This window comes from Doryrhamphus excisus, unplaced genomic scaffold (assembly GCF_037039965.1).
Source record: "Doryrhamphus excisus strain RoL-2023G ecotype Guam unplaced genomic scaffold, RoL_Dexc_Guam_v1.1 HiC_scaffold_24, whole genome shotgun sequence".
NCBI lineage: Eukaryota > Metazoa > Chordata > Actinopteri > Syngnathiformes > Syngnathidae > Doryrhamphus > Doryrhamphus excisus.
Window position 1 is genome coordinate 3227293 of NW_027621862.1, and position 16265 is coordinate 3243557.

A 16265-nucleotide genomic window follows, 5' to 3' on the forward strand; every position below is an offset into this window, starting at 1 on the left:
CTGTTGCCGGGCAGAGAAAATCACCCGACGGGGTGCTAATGTGCCGTAATGGCAATTTAACCAATCCTCTCAAAATTATATGTTTTGTGGTCAGTATGAGTAGGCTAATAATGAGGCGGTGAGGTGAGTGTGGTAGTGGTTATTTTTATTCTTGGATTTATGAATGGGATTTGGGATCACTCACTGTGGGAACGTTGCAAGTCTCCAAAGTAGGACACAAGATCCCACCAAGCTTAAAAGGTTGTCACTTTCCGGGCACTTTTATTTCGGGCCGCTTATTGACTTTCTTAACTAGCAAATCTAACAATTTTCATTTTTAGTGTCGCAGGGGTGCTGGAGCCTATCCCAGAGGTTTTGTTTTTAAAACTGGAATACTGAAAACTGAAACTGGAATACCCAGGGAGAGAACATGCAAACTCCACACAGAGATGGCCGACTGTGGAATTGAACTTGGGTTTCCTAGCTGCGAGGCCTGCATGCTAACCACTTTTTTTCCGCCGTGCATCTGACTCAACTACCTACTAACACAATATTTTTTTGAATAAATGTTTTTTTTTTATGAAAATGCAGTCAAAATTATAAGTTTGGATAACATAAAATAATAATTTAAATTATAATAACTTAAAAATATTTTTTAAACTTTTTTTAAAACTAAATTTACAGTGCACACAAATTACATTAGAATCCATTTTCCACACAGAGATGCCCAAGGGTGCAAATTAACTCAGGTGTCCTAGCTGTGAGGCCTGCCTGCTCACCACTAGACCACCGTGCATCTGACTCCACTACCTACAGAGACATTTTTAACCCAATATTTTTTTTTATAAGTTTTCTAAAATGGAGCCTGGAGCCTATCCCAGCAGTCTTCAAGAGACGAGAGGCGGGGTACACCCTGGACTGGTGGCCAGCCAGCCAATCACAGGGCACATATAGACAAACAACCATTCACACTCACATTCATACCTATGGACAATTTGGAGTCGCTAATTAACCTAGCATGTTTTTGGAATGTGGGAGGAAACCGGAGTACCCGGAGAAAACCCACGCATGCACGGGGAGAACATGCAAACTCCGAGGGTGGAATTGAACCCTGGTCTCCTAGCTGTGAGGCATGCGCGCAAACCGCTGCAGTTCATTGGATGTTGTTGCAGGGTCTTTTGTGACCTCTTTCACACTTGGGTGAATTTGGTTTGGTTCTATGTTTTCACCATTTGTGGATAATAGCTCTTACTGTGGTTTGCTGGAGTCCCAAAGCATTAGAAATGGCTTGAGAACCTTTTTCAGACTGATGGATCTCAATTAATCTTTGTTTTTTTTGTTGTTTTTTTGGGGGGATGGGGGGTTCCACACAGGGCCTGAAAAGTGCACGTTGTGTTTACTTGTGCTTTTTTATTAATTTTGTTCATTTAAATAATTCACAGATAATAAAAATGAAATAATTCATACTTCTGTGACCGAATGTCCTAAAAAAAATAAATTAAATTAAAAAAATATTTTATAAAAACACTGTTATGTAAGGAGTATAACTTTTGCTTGTTTGTACAACTCTTCATCACAACCCTAAATTAGGATTGAAGGGGTGGGAGCAGCTGCCACTTGGGGCTTCTAATTTACGTTCTCTGGACTTAAACCATTAACGTTTCCTGTCTACTCTGCTGTGCAACATGAGATAGCGTGTTCATGTGTTTGTGTTGCAGCTAACATACTGCGGCATTGCTTTGTTTACTGTATAGTCATATGCAAACATTGCCTTTGATTTGTGTTGATCCGTTAACACTAAATGTCCAATCTGTGGTGGACTGTAATTCTCATTAAATGTGCATATAGTTATATGTATCCTGAATATACAATATGTATGTCATTATGATGGGAAGCAGGTCTGTGTGTCGTGCCCCAAGGACAAGAATGTTTATTTGTCCCATGCGTGTGTGAAGACAGCTGCCGGGTGTCCATCAGAGACACGGCGAGTGTGTCCTTTGTTGGCGGCCTCTCCTCTTACACTCACTAGTGCTCGGCGTTCCGTGCTCCGTTAGTCACATCATTCAAGCTATTTGGATGTGGAGAAACAGTAAGAATGGAGTGGGAATCAAGTGTTTGACATAATTAGTATATTATTATTATTATTATTATTATTATTATTATTATTATTATTATTATTATTATTATTATTATTATTATTATTATTATTATTATTATTATTATTATTATTATTATTTTTATTATTATTATTATTATTATTATTATTATTATAATAATAATAATAATAATAATAATAATATCACTTCAAATGTCTCACCCACCTCAAAGCGCTCTACACTGCAACTATAGAGAGTGGTTTAATTTCATTTGAACATGCATCAGATTACAAGTGAATGCATCCCATAATCAGTTCACAGTTCCACATGACCAAAAGGAGTAGGAAGAAGCAAAGCTTATTAAATCCTACCCCTCCATCTGGTACTTTTACAATCAGTAACTGTTACATTTGTTCACTTCCTGCTTTCTAATATAGTTTAAGGTTTTTTTTGGTTTTTTTATTTTATTTTATTTTCATATTTTCATTCAGTTTCGACCGCTTTTTTCTCATGAGGGTTGCAGGGGGTGCTGGAGCCTATCCCAGCTGTTTATTTTATTTTATTTTATTTTATTTTATTTTATTTTATTTTATTTTATTTTATTTTATTTTATTTTATTTTATTTTATTTTATTTTATTTTTCATTTGTTCATTCATTCATTTTCTACCGCTTTTTCCTCAAGGGTCGCGGGGGTGCTGGAGCCTATCCCAGCTGTTTTGTTTTGTTTTGTTTTGTTATAGTGTACGTTTTTTTTCTTTTTTTCTTTTATTTTATTTTCATTCATTCATTTTCTACCGCTTTTTCCTCAAGGGTCGCGGGGGTGCTGGAGCCTATACCAGCTGTTTTGTTTTGTTTTGTTTTGTTTTGTTTTGTTTTGTTTTGTTTTGTTTTGTTTTGTTCATTTTCTACCGCTTTTTCTTCACAAGTGTCACAGGGCTGCTGGAGCCTATCCCAGCTATTTTTTATTTTATTTTATTTTATTTTATTTTATTTTATTTTATTTTATTTTATTTTATTTTATTTTATTTTTCATTTGTTCATTCATTCATTTTCTACCGCTTTTTCCTCAAGGGTCGCGGGGGTGCTGGAGCCTATCCCAGCTGTTTTGTTTTGTTTTGTTTTGTTCATTTTCTACCGCTTTTTCTTCACAAGTGTCACAGGGCTGCTGGAGCCTATCCCAGCTATTTTTATTTTTATTTTATTTTATTTTATTTTATTTTATTTTATTTTATTTTATTTTATTTTATTTTATTTTATTTTATTTTATTTTATTTTATTTTATTTTATTTTATTCACGTACCAAAGTACGAGGTGATATGAGCATCCAATGACATAATGGGTACCATAGTAAGTGTCAATATAGTGATATATATAGCACATCATGACTGGTTCAAGACTCTTCATCCTTGTATTTAGCAAACATCAACTGCTTGTATTGTTTGTTTTTTTTTTCTTTTTTTTTCCCTCATCATCTTGGTTAGAAAAAGATGGACGCCATAAATCAAAACATTTCCATGAGAGTCACTGACCTTGTGTCAAATGACTGATTGCCACATTGTTGAGTTTTGTCATTGCACGAGGTGAACTCACTGTTTAGCTTGAAGTGAGTCAGTCTGTGTGGAATCGAGTTGTTTCATAACAGCATGACAGGAAAGGCATGCAGGCTATGCACCGTGGATGCCAAGTCTACCATTTTGCTTTTGACACATATCCCTTAGTTGTGGACAAAAATGCAATGTTAAATCCCATAGACTGGATGTCTACTGACTTTTGGCTAGCGTACCATTTATGAAGACGCTCGGTTCGCTCTATGATAGTTATAATCAAAACATCCTAATGGAGGTTATTTGTCTCAATACTTCACGGGTCCTTACCCTCTTCAAACGTGCAGAATGGTAGCTAGGGACAGTCTCTAGGGACAGTCCAAATCTGATGACCCAGTCTCTTTGCAGGAAACCCATCCCTGCTGCTAGACCTATTATGTAAAACATAACAAGTTAAGTAGATCCTTATATGACCAGCCTTGTTTATTGCACAATAAATAGTCAAGACTAGAGTGAAAACCAAATGTCAATACAGGAAGTGACATCACACCTTTCTATAAGCTGCTTCTCATTTGTCCTTGTTGTCCTCAACAGGTCGCCAACAATGTTCAGGATGCAGTCCAACTTAACTTGACTCATCCCGCCAAAAAACTGCTGCTGCTTCTGGTTTGGCCTGCATGCATCAGCAATTTTCAACATTCCCACTGGCCGCCGCTGAATCCCATCAGCGGTTGTCCACCAGGACCGGATCAGAGGACCCTTCCTGATCACAGCCAGGGATCTTATCCACCCAGGTGGGACTCGGCTATCTTCATTTGTTCATTTTGTACCGCGGATCCTCACGAGGGTCGTGGTGGGTGCTGGAGCCTATCCCAGCTGTCTTCGGGCGAGAGGCGGGGTACAACCTGGACTGGTGGCCAGTCAAGTCAAACAACCATTCACACTCACATTCATACCTATGGACAATTTGGAGTCGCTAATTAACCTAGCATGTTTTTGGAATGTGGGAGGAAACCGGAGTACCCGGAGAAAACCCACGCATGCACGGGGAGAACATGCAAACTCCACACATGATGGCCGAGGGTGGACTTGAACTTGGGTTTCCTAGTTGTGAGGCCTGCGTGCTAACCACTCATCCACCGTGCATCTGACTCCACTACTTACTGAGACATTTTTAACCCAATATTTTTAAAAATAAATGTTTTCTAAAATGAAAACGCAGTCAAAATTATTATAAGTTTGAATAAAATAAAACAATTTAAATTATAATAACTTAAAAATATATTTTTTAACTTTAAATTTACAGTGCACACAAATTACATTAGAATCAATTTTTTCTAACACAGGCTCCCTGTGACATCACAGTGAACCACACTTCCTTATATGGGCATTCCGGGATATTAGCTTTATGCTCGCCCTTTCCTAGCTGTGAGGCCTGCATGCTAACCACTTTGAATAAATGTTTTTTAAAATGAAAACGCAGTCAAAATTATAAGTTTTGATAACATAAAACAATAATTTAAATTGAAATTATAATAATTTAAAAATATTTTTTAAACTTTTTTAAAATGAAAACGCGGTCAAAATTATAAGTTTTGATAACATAAAACAATAATTTAAATTTAAATTATAATAATTTTAAAATATTTTTTTTTTACTTTTTTTTTTAAACTAAATTTACAGTGTACATAAATTACATTAGAATCAATTTTTTCTAACACCGGCTCCCTGTGACATCACAGTGAACCACACTTCCTTATATGGGCATTCCGGGATATTAGCTTTATGCTTGCCCTCCCCCTGCTTTGCTGCACTGTTTCACTGCTCTGTTAGCACGGAGCTAGCGCTAATGGCTTCCAGGAATATTCCAGGAAATATTTAAAGGTTTGAACATGCAAACTCCACACAGAGATGGCCGACGGTGGAATTGAACTTCACCCCCATTTAGTTCCACTTTCTTATTTTTGTTTTCTTCCAGGTCTTATCTAGCGTCTGATCATCGGACGTCTGTGTGCTCCCTGCTGACCGGAGCCCTTCTGGACGCCACGACCGCTCTTGGGGCTCGCTCTGGCCTGCCCTACCCACTTGGCCAGTCCCCCAATATGCTGAAAGGTGTGTGACATTCATTCATTTTCTACCGCTATTCCTCTCGAGGGTCACGGGGGTGCTGGAGCCTATCCCAGCTGTCTTCGTTCGAGAGGCGGGGTACACCCTGGACTGGTGGCCAGCCAATCACAGGGCACATATAGACAAACAACCATTCACACTTATTGAGTCTTTTGAGCTCGCATAGTAGTTGGTTAATATTCTGCATCATACGTTGGTAGTGTATTGTCTGGTTGATGACCTATGGACAATTTGGAGTCGCTAATTAACCTAGCATGTTTTTGGAATATGGGAAAAAAACGGAGTACCCGGAGAAAACCCACGTATGCACGGGGAGAAGATGCAAACTCCACACAGAAATGGCCGAGAGTGGAATTGAACCCTGGTCTTCCAGCTGTGAGACCTGCGCGCTAACCACTCGACCACCGTGCCGCCTGTGTGTGACATTATAATAATAAAAAAATAAGCTTTATAGTAGGTTCCAGTATGCATTCAATGGTCCTTATACATCCTGTGTGGTCTCCACTTTTTTGGGGTCGATTCCAGCGGTTACATTTTGAGTTTATGTCCACGGCAGGAACAAGTCATGTGATGTGACTAAGTGTCCAGTCAGTTACTCTGCAGTGATGCTACAAATGTAAGCTGAGCCTGGACATTAAAAAGTCCACTGGCAGCGTGCCATGGGACAGGCTGTCTCTGCAGGACCCCCACCCCCACCCCCCCACCCCCCCCCTTACGTACACACTGTCAATACACAACCTTGTACGTCTCTGTGAGTCCCAATCATGCAATAAATAAAACCATATACAGTACATTTTAAAGTCTTATTCAAAGAAAGGATGCAAGTGACTTAGTTTGTAAAGTTAAGTCATTGGATGTTTAGTAGACATTGGTTTCAGTTTGGATGATACACTAATTTCTTGGGTACCATATATGGTCATGGTCTCTTATTGCCGTGTTTTGTATGACTAACTTGTCTTTTATGTGGACCGTCCAGTGAATGCTTGTGAAAAACGCCTTTACGCAGCTTCAATGGTAAAACTCCTTAATGTAGCCGGGGAGCTATAATTCAAAGTAAGCGATAACAGACGTTTGTTATAATGTAACAATAGAAGCATTATTGAGAGTAGATTTCATTGTAAACAACAGGAAGTTTAACGTGAAGGCCCGTCACAGTGATCAATACATCAGATCCCCTACGTCAGGGGTCTCAAACTCAATTTACCTGGGGGCCACTGGAGCTAGGGTCTGGGTGAGACTGGGCCGCATCAGGTTTTCCAAAAAAAAAAAAAAAAACGCATTTATTAAAAACAGAAAAATTAATAAACTTTGCTTTGGTTCCGATTTTCTGCAAGAAAAGCTCTGATAAAACATTCCACTGTTCTCAGATATCTTCATTTTTATTTTTCTGCACAAAATAAGATAAAAAATAAATAAACAAATCAAGAATAAAGAAAATCAATCAGTCAGTAATAAATAAATATAATAATAATAAAACGGCAAATAATTAAAAATTAAGAAACCACATATAGTTTGGTGGGTAGACAAATTATTTTTTTCAGATTAAAATTAATTTAATTTAATTTAATTTAATTTAATTTAATTTAATTTAATTTAATTTAATTTAATTTAATTTAATTTAATTATTTAATAATAATAAAACGGCAAATAATTAAAAATTAAGAAACCACATATAGTTTGGTGGGTAGACAAATTATTTTTTTCAGATTAAAATTAATTAATGTTAATTTAATTTAATTTAATTTAATTTAATTTAATTTAATTTAATTTAATTTAATTTAATTTAATTTAATTTAATTTAATTTAATTTAATTTAATTTAATTTAATTTAATTTAATTTAAACTATAATATATATTATAGTAATTATATATATATATATATTTAAACTATATCAGCAAGTTGAAGTATTTGTGATTTTAGAAATAAGGAGTTAGTATGTTCTCTGTAGGCGGCATTATGAATTATCCTTACTGGCCTTTTTTGCAGTACATTTAGCTATGTATACACACAGCTAATTTTGTGATGTAGATGCCATTCTTCTCATTTTTAAAAAAAATTATAATAACAACTTATATTCACTTCAGCTATAATTGTACTGAACATGTCTTTTACATTTGTTCACTTCCTGCTTTCCAAATTAAATTAAATTAAATTAAATTAAATTTCATTAATTTTTTTCAAGTTTTATTAATTTTAAATAGGCTCAGGGTGCTAGTGCTCCACTTCAATAAATTATTTTTGTTTTATTTAGTTTGCCCGAGATGCATGCATACCATTCGACATCCCTGTTGCCTAACCCTCCATGTGCGCGACCTGACTCTTTGTAATAGTGATTGGTTGTCTGCTCGGTGGAACTCTAGCACATGGCTGTGAACTATGTATAGTGCTGGCGGTCTGAAGGGGGAGTCACAGTGGGCGGGGGGCTGGGGGGGGTTATGTTGAGAAAGAGAGAGCGAGTTAATGTATTCAAAGGAAAGGACATGCTAAGAGTGTTTACTGAGGAGGACAAGCATAGATAAAGTCACAGTTAGGAGGCTTTGCTGGGAGATGAGAGCCAGAGAGCAACCGGGGGCGGGGGGTGACGGACCGGATCGGTTGGCTCCGATCTAGACCTCTATAGGTACCGCTGGAGTGTCAGCATGGGACGTGGGGCGGTCAGCTGCATGGAGCGGTAACATGAAGCAGTCAAGTAGAATGGACCCCAAGCTGATCAGTAAGTAGATACTTAGTCTGCTTGGACTCCTGTTTTGTTCCTGATTACTTCATACAAGCGATGTTATTCCTATTCTTTTTATTTATATATGAATATTTCCTTTGATTTGGTGTATTTACAGTAAACGCTACTGCTACTACTTTGTAGATATATTTTATTTATTTATGTATTTATTTATTTTTACAGTGTTACACGCATATTTAAAATAAAAAAACATTGAAATTCAATTATTTTTATTAATTTTCATTCAATCATTCATTTTGATTGAGGGGTGCTGGAGCCTATCCCAGCTGTCTTTGGACTGGTGGAATTTTATGTTGGTTTATTTATTTCAATAAAGTCAGTGGCTCAAAATTAAACAAATACATTCAAATGATATCCATATTTTGTTATCAATCCAACATTGTCATTTATAATTATGTTTACTAATTTTATTACATTAATTTAATAGATAATGTAATAATAATAAATTATTGTTTGTTAATTTTATTACATTAATTTAATAAATAATGTAAGAATAATACATTGTGTATTAATTTTATTACATTCATTTAATAAATAATGTAATAATAATACATTCATGTTTATTAATTTGATTACATTAATTAATAAATAATGTAATAATATATACAATGTTTATTAATTTGATTACATTAATTTATTATAATAAATTATGTTTACTAATTTTATTACATTAATTTAATAATGTAATAATAATAAATTAATGTTTATTCATTTTATTACATAAATTTAATAAATTATGTAATAATAATACATTAATGTTTAATTTTATTACATAAATTTATTATAATAAATTAATGTTTATTAGTTTTACTACATTAATTTAATAATGTAATAATAATACATTAATGTTTATTAATTTTATTACATTAATTTAATAAATTATGTAATAATAATACATTAATGTTTAATTTTATTACATAAATTTATTATGATAAATTAATGTTTATTAGTTTTACTACATTAATTTAATAATGTAATAATAATACATTAATGTTTATTAATTTTATTACATTAATTTATTATAATAAATTATGTTTACTAATTTCATTACATTAATTTAATAATGTAATAATACATTAATGTTTATTATTTTTTATTACTTTAATTTAATAAATAATGTAAAAATAATACATTAATGTTTATTAATTTTTATTACTTTAATTTAATAAATAATGTAAAAATAATACATTAATGTTTAATTTTATTACATAAATTTATTATGATGAATTAATGTTTATTAGTTTCATTACGTTAATTTATTATTGTAGCAATTGACAATGTTGGATTGATAACAAAATATGGATATCATCTGAATGTATTTATTTGCTTGATTTTGGGATGATTTGGGATAGGCTCCAGCACCTCTGCGACCCTCGTGAGGATAAGCAGTAGAAAATGAATGAATGAATGAAAATTCAGTTAATATTTTTTATCAGCTAGTCATATTTAATATCCATTAAACACCAAATACATACTATTTATGTATGTATTATTGTAATTATAATATATAATCCCCACTGTGAAGTAATTCATGCAATTATCTGTTATTTTTGTTACATGTTTAAATGATTTTTTTTAAATTATATGAATATATTACAGTGTTGCCGTGCACATTTTGACCCATCGACACGAGAACTAAATATGACAGCATGCCAGAGTTTACAGTTGCTGGGTGCTTTTGTGTCCTGTTGACCCAAACAGCCGAGGTCACGGGGTCAAGGATACGGTAACACACTTTACAGCTGAAAACAATAAAACGAAACACTTCCTGTATTGCAGTATCACGGCCCCATATGTACATTAGGAAGTTTCGAGCCTTTATAATAATATAATAACATGTTAGAATTTGAATGCTGTACATTGTAATGCTTCCATGCATACGTGTGCAGACGGGGTCTACTTATAACTCTGTTTACAACGTGTTGATTGTTTTTCACGGGACTGTGTGCGTGCGCACGTGTGTGTGTGTCTTTGATGCAAGTGTGTGTGTGGGTGCCAAGGACTAGACGCTTTACTTTGACGCCTCAACAACATGTCAAGCGAGGAACTGTACGTTTTAAAAAGACTTCTGGATTTCCTGGTACTGGATTGAGGCTGCTGTGATATTTTCTTGGAAGCAATCAGATTTAGATGCAGAGATGTGCTATTTTTTTTTTGCTAATAGATAAACAATAATGATTTTGACGACTGAATGGAAGATTTTATAGTATAATTTGGTAAACTATTCAATGTATGAATTCTCTCATTGGAGAACACCAAACTCATCCTGCAAAATATAATATAATATATACAGAGCAGATGTGGTAATGGTAATGGTTTAATTTCATTTGAACATGCATTGGATTACAATTGAATGCATCACGTTCACAGTTCCACATGTCCGAAAGGAGTAGGAAGAAGCAAAGCTTATTAAATCCTACCCCTCCATCTGGTACTTTTACAATCAGTAACTGTTACATTTGTTCACTTCCTGCTTTCTTTAATTTAATTTAATTTAATTTAATTTAATTTAATTTAATTTAATTTAATTTAATTTAATTTAATTTAATTTAATTTAATTTAATTTAATATTTTTAGCCTTATGCATTATTTTAGCTGTTTGAAGATGAACTATATCAGCAAGTTGAAGTATTTGTCATTTTAGAAATAATGAGTTAGTATGTTCTCTGTAGGCGGCATTATGAATTATCCTTACTGGCCTTTTTTGCAGTACATTTAGCTATGTATACACATAGCTAATTTTGTGGTGTAGATGCCATTCTTCAAATTTTTTTTAAATTAATAATATAAACTTATATTCACTTCAGCTATAATTGTACTGAACATGTCTTTTTACACATCGCAATAAGTTCCATTTCCTGTTCTATGGTTATCATCATATTCCTACTCTGGGGGGCCATCTTCCTGCTTTCCTAATTTAATTTAATTTAATTTAATTTAATTTAATTTAATTTAATTTAATTTAATTTAATTTAATTTAATTTAATTTAATTTAATTTAATTTAATTTAATTTAATTTAATTTAATTTAATTTAATTTAATTTAATTTAATTTAATTTAATTTAATTTAATTTAATCAGCAAGTTGAAGTATTTGTGTATTTGTCTTCACTCTCCAACCGATCCTTTCTCTCTCATCTTTTATCACACGGCACCGCGTTTGATTAGGAAAAGCCGAGTCCGCCCGAAAGTAGCGATATGAATTTCATGACCACATCGTCAATCATTCATGTATTCATTCAGGAAGAGACAATCAAAGCAGCTTTATAACTCACACTCGAGAGGCTATGAGTATCTGGATGAAAAGCACTAATACATATTATATTATTTTTCCATGTGCGTGTGCTTATTATACCTAATGAATAACAATGCTACTTAAGGCTTGTATTCAGTCTAAAGAGCTTCCCTTGACCTTGTTTTGCGGCAGGAAGTGCAAGGCCTCCTGTCGCGAAGCAGAGGCGACAAGAACCAAGGAATAAAAGCAATATTCATGCATCATAGCCTGTTATGTACATACATGTGTTTGCATGCATTACCATGGAAACAGCTCGAAATGTGATGGGCCGGACATCCTTATTGGTGCTTTTTCATTAGAAAAAGTCACATGTGTGTTGATGTCATTGCACTATATATATATATATATATATATATATATATATATATATATATATATATATATGACAGTACAGTCAGTACAGTATGGCTGAAGGTTCATGATTTAAAAAATTTCAAACAGAGTCTCCGAACTTTAAAACCATAAAACCGATGAGGGATTTTGGCCCTTTTCTTATTTATGAATCATATTTAAGTTGACATTTTAAATGGCTTGTATACAGGAGTACTATGCAGTCTTTCTTCATGTTTGACATTGGCAGTATTTACTGGAGGATTATACCACTATACGCGGTAGAAGGGGGGGTTAGCATGTTGGCCACACAGTCAGGAGATCGGTTGGATTTGCATATTTCCCCCCCCCCCGTGCATGCATGGGTTTTCTCCGGGTACTCCGGTTTCCTCCCACATTCCAAAAACATGCTAGGTTAATTAGCGACTCTAAATTGTCCATAGGTATGAATGTGAGTGTGAATGGTTGTTTGTCTATATGTGCCCTGTGATTGGCTGGCTAGCCACCAGTCCAGGGTGCACCCCGCCTCTCGCCTGAAGAAGACAGCTGGGATAGGCTCCAGCATCCCTGCGACACTCGTGAAAGAGTATTGTGCCACATCAAGCAGACAATACACTACCAATGTATGATGCAGAATATTAACCAACTACTCAAAAGACTCAGTCAGTGTTATGAATGTGAGTGTGAATGGTTGTTTGTCTATATGTGCCCTGTGATTGGCTGGCGACCAGTCCAGGGTGTACGCTGCCTCTTGCCTGAAGACAGCTGGGATAGGCTCCAGCACCCCTGCTACACTCGTAAAAATGAATGAATGAAAGAATAAAAATGACTGCTGGAATGTAAATACATATACTGCATATATAGCTACAGTACTACAGTAAGAGTATTGTGCCACATCAACCAGACAATACACTACCAATGTATGATGCAGAATATTAACCAACTACTATGCGAGCGCAAAAGACTCAGTAAGTGGTATGAATGTGAGTGTGAATGGTTGTTTGTCTGTATGTGCCCTGTGATTGGCTGGCTGGCCACCAGTCCAGGGTGTACTCCGCCTCTCGCCTGAAGACAGCTGGGATAGTCTCCAGCACCCCTGTGACTCTTTAAGTCTCCTTATTCCTCCCCGTTCTGTCATTGTTTGCATGCTATCCTCATTAAAATATGAAAACCTACAAATGTTTAGGCGGTTGTAGTTAAAGCAGACAGTTTTTTTTCATGTGTGTGATTTTGACAAAAATCAGATCACATTTGTTGGTGATTTTATGCGGAAATGTGAGAAATTCCAAAAGGTTCAGATACTTTTTCATACCGTTTATTTTTATTTATTCTTACTACACTTTTTGTCGTCTTTCTGTGCAGTTCTGTGCACCTTATTCAATGTACACACACACACACCATTTTATGCACAAATGACAGTTGCCGCCGCTGTTGTCATGACGACCTCCTGAACATCTCAAGGGTTACCGGGAAGTGTGTGTCTGTCTGTGTTATGTATTAAAACACTGTTGACAATGAACAGAGAGAGTGTGTGTGTGTGTGTGTGTATATAATTGATCTATCATCCATAGCATGCATGCATTTGAGTACTCATCTACTGTATGGACACTTTGGCATCCTTCACAAAGAGTCGGTTAGTCCTTTTGCTAGCAGATATAAGCTATCGTATGTGTATGCATGCATACAAGTTGACTAATGGACCTGAATGGAATCCAAACACAGGAACTCACTACAGGTGATGAACGACTCCCAGTCCCAGGAGGATGTTGTGCCTCTGCTTATAGAGTCGGAAAGGAACCAGGAAGGAGTCTATGCATAAGCATAAATTAAAAGTTAGTTCACTGTTTTCTATGCAGAGCGTCAGCCGGCTAACAGCATGGCTACTACCACCAGCAGCAATAGCGCGCTTCCTCCTAGCGTGAGCGGGATCAGCAAAGACCTCGCCGATCTGCGGCACCTCGTGCAGTTCCCCGAGGAGATCGCCTGCATCGTGACCGAGCAGGAGCAGCAGCTCTACCAACGGGTAGGAGGACACTTGCTAAAAACGATCAATAGAGACTTAGTTTTTTTCCCGATTGTTTAAACACATTTTCTGAAAGGATGCCTCATATTCTTAGAACTCGACACACAAATCCAAAAATCACTCACACATTTCTGAAAACCCCTCAATTCTCCTGCAAAATATTTTTTTTTTTTTTTGCAAAATATTTTAGAATTTTTGTGTTTTTGGTATTTTTTTGACTCGGAACACAAAATTACACAGAAATATATATTTTTATTTTTACAGAAAAACAATCTACAAAGTGTTCATCACAGCCAAAAATTGAATTCAGAGGTCAATTCTCCTGCAAAAAGAAATTTTTTTTTTTGCAAAATATTTTAGAATTGTTTTTTTTTTTTGGTTTTTTTTTTTGGACTCGGAACACAAAATTACACAAATATATATTTTTTTATTTTTACAGAAAAACAATCTACGAAGTGTTCATCACAGCCAAAAATTGAATTGAGAGGTCAATTCTCTTGCAAAAAGAATTTTTTTTTTGCAAAATATTTTAGAATTGTTTTTTGTTTTTTTGGTATTTTTTTTGGACTCGGAACACAAAATTACACAGAAATATATATATTTTTATTTTTACAGAAAAACAATCTACAAAGTGTTCATCACAGCCAAAAATTGAATTCAGAGGTCAATTCTCCTGCAAAAAGAAATTTTTTTTTTTGCAAAATATTTTAGAATTGTTTTTTTTTTTTGGTTTTTTTTTTGGACTCGGAACACAAAATTACACAAATCTATATTTTTTTATTTTTACAGAAAAACAATCTACGAAGTGTTCATCACAGCCAAAAATTGAATTGAGAGGTCAATTCTCCTGCAAAAAGACTTTTTTTTTTTTTGCAAAATATTTTAGAATTTTTGTTTTTTTGGTATTTTTTTTGACTCGGAACACAAAATTACACAGAAATATATATTTTTTTTATTTTTACAGAAAAACAATCTACAAAGTGTTCATCACAGCCAACAATTGAATTGAAGGGTCAATTCTCCTGCAAGAAGATTTTTTTTTTTTTTTTTGCAAAATATTTTAGAATTGTTTTTTGTTTTTTTGGTATTTTTTTTGGACTCGGAACACAAAATTACACAAATATATATATTTTTTATTTTTACAGAAAAACAATCTACGAAGTGTTCATCACAGCCAACACAAAGTTCCATATACAGTGGTCTGCATCTGAATGTATTCAGTTACAGTTTTTATCGATTGTTTAAACACATTTTCTGAAAACCCCTCAATTTTCCTGCAAAATGATTTTTTTTTTTTTGCAAAATATTTTAGTATTGTTTTTTGTTTTTTTTGTATTTTTTTTTGACTCGGAACACAAAATTACACAGAAATATATTTTTTTATTTTTACAGAAAAACAATCTACAAAGTGTTCATCGCAGCCAAAAATTGAATTGAGAGGTCAATTCTCCTGTAAAAAGATTTTTTTTTTTTGCAAAATATTTTAGAATTGTTTTTTGTTTTTTTGGTATTTTTTTTGGACTTGGAACACAAAATTACACAGAAATATATATTTTTTTATTTTTACAGAAAAACAATCTACAAAGTGTTCATCACAGCCAACACAAAGTTCCATATACATTGGTCTGCATCTAAATGTATACAGTTTCAGTTAAAGAAATAATAATAATCATAAACAAAAAAAATCAATCAATAACAAAGCAAAAGACTATACTGCATCACGTGTGTAGTGTTTTGAAAAAAGTCCGAGTGTAAAGCAGGAATTGTGCTTATAGTTTAGCAGACTTGGTTCATGGAGTTGGTGCATTGGTGGTTATACGTTGTGGTCATTGTGTCTCAGGCATCACAAATTGTGTGTAAACAATCGAGAAAAAAACTGTAATATCATCTTTTCCTCTGCAAGGTATTTCCCCAGGACTACCTGTGTTTTCTGACTCGGGACCTGAGTATCCCCGAGAATCAAACCAGGCGCCACGCGAACCTTAAGGCCTCGCTTTCTGTGCCCAACATGCCGTCCGACACCGCCCAGCGCAGTAACGCCGTGGAGGACCTAGTGGCACGTTTCAATGAGGTCAGTCAGCTTCACGGAGAACCAAGTGTATTTTTTGCCATGCCACACACTTCTGCTATCCT

At 34.5% G+C, this 16265-nt stretch overlaps 1 protein-coding gene across 1 annotated transcript in view; it reads left to right on the forward strand.

Annotated features, from left to right (window-relative positions):
* plce1 (phospholipase C, epsilon 1) overlaps positions 1–16265 on the forward strand; it is a 90085-nt gene that overhangs the window by 32259 nt on the left and 41561 nt on the right. The window contains exons 6-9 of the mRNA XM_078788841.1: positions 4215–4414; positions 5599–5732; positions 13966–14132; positions 16036–16203. Coding sequence (XP_078644967.1) covers positions 4215–4414; positions 5599–5732; positions 13966–14132; positions 16036–16203 — 669 coding nt within the window. The remainder of the gene's footprint in view (positions 1–4214; positions 4415–5598; positions 5733–13965; positions 14133–16035; positions 16204–16265) is intronic.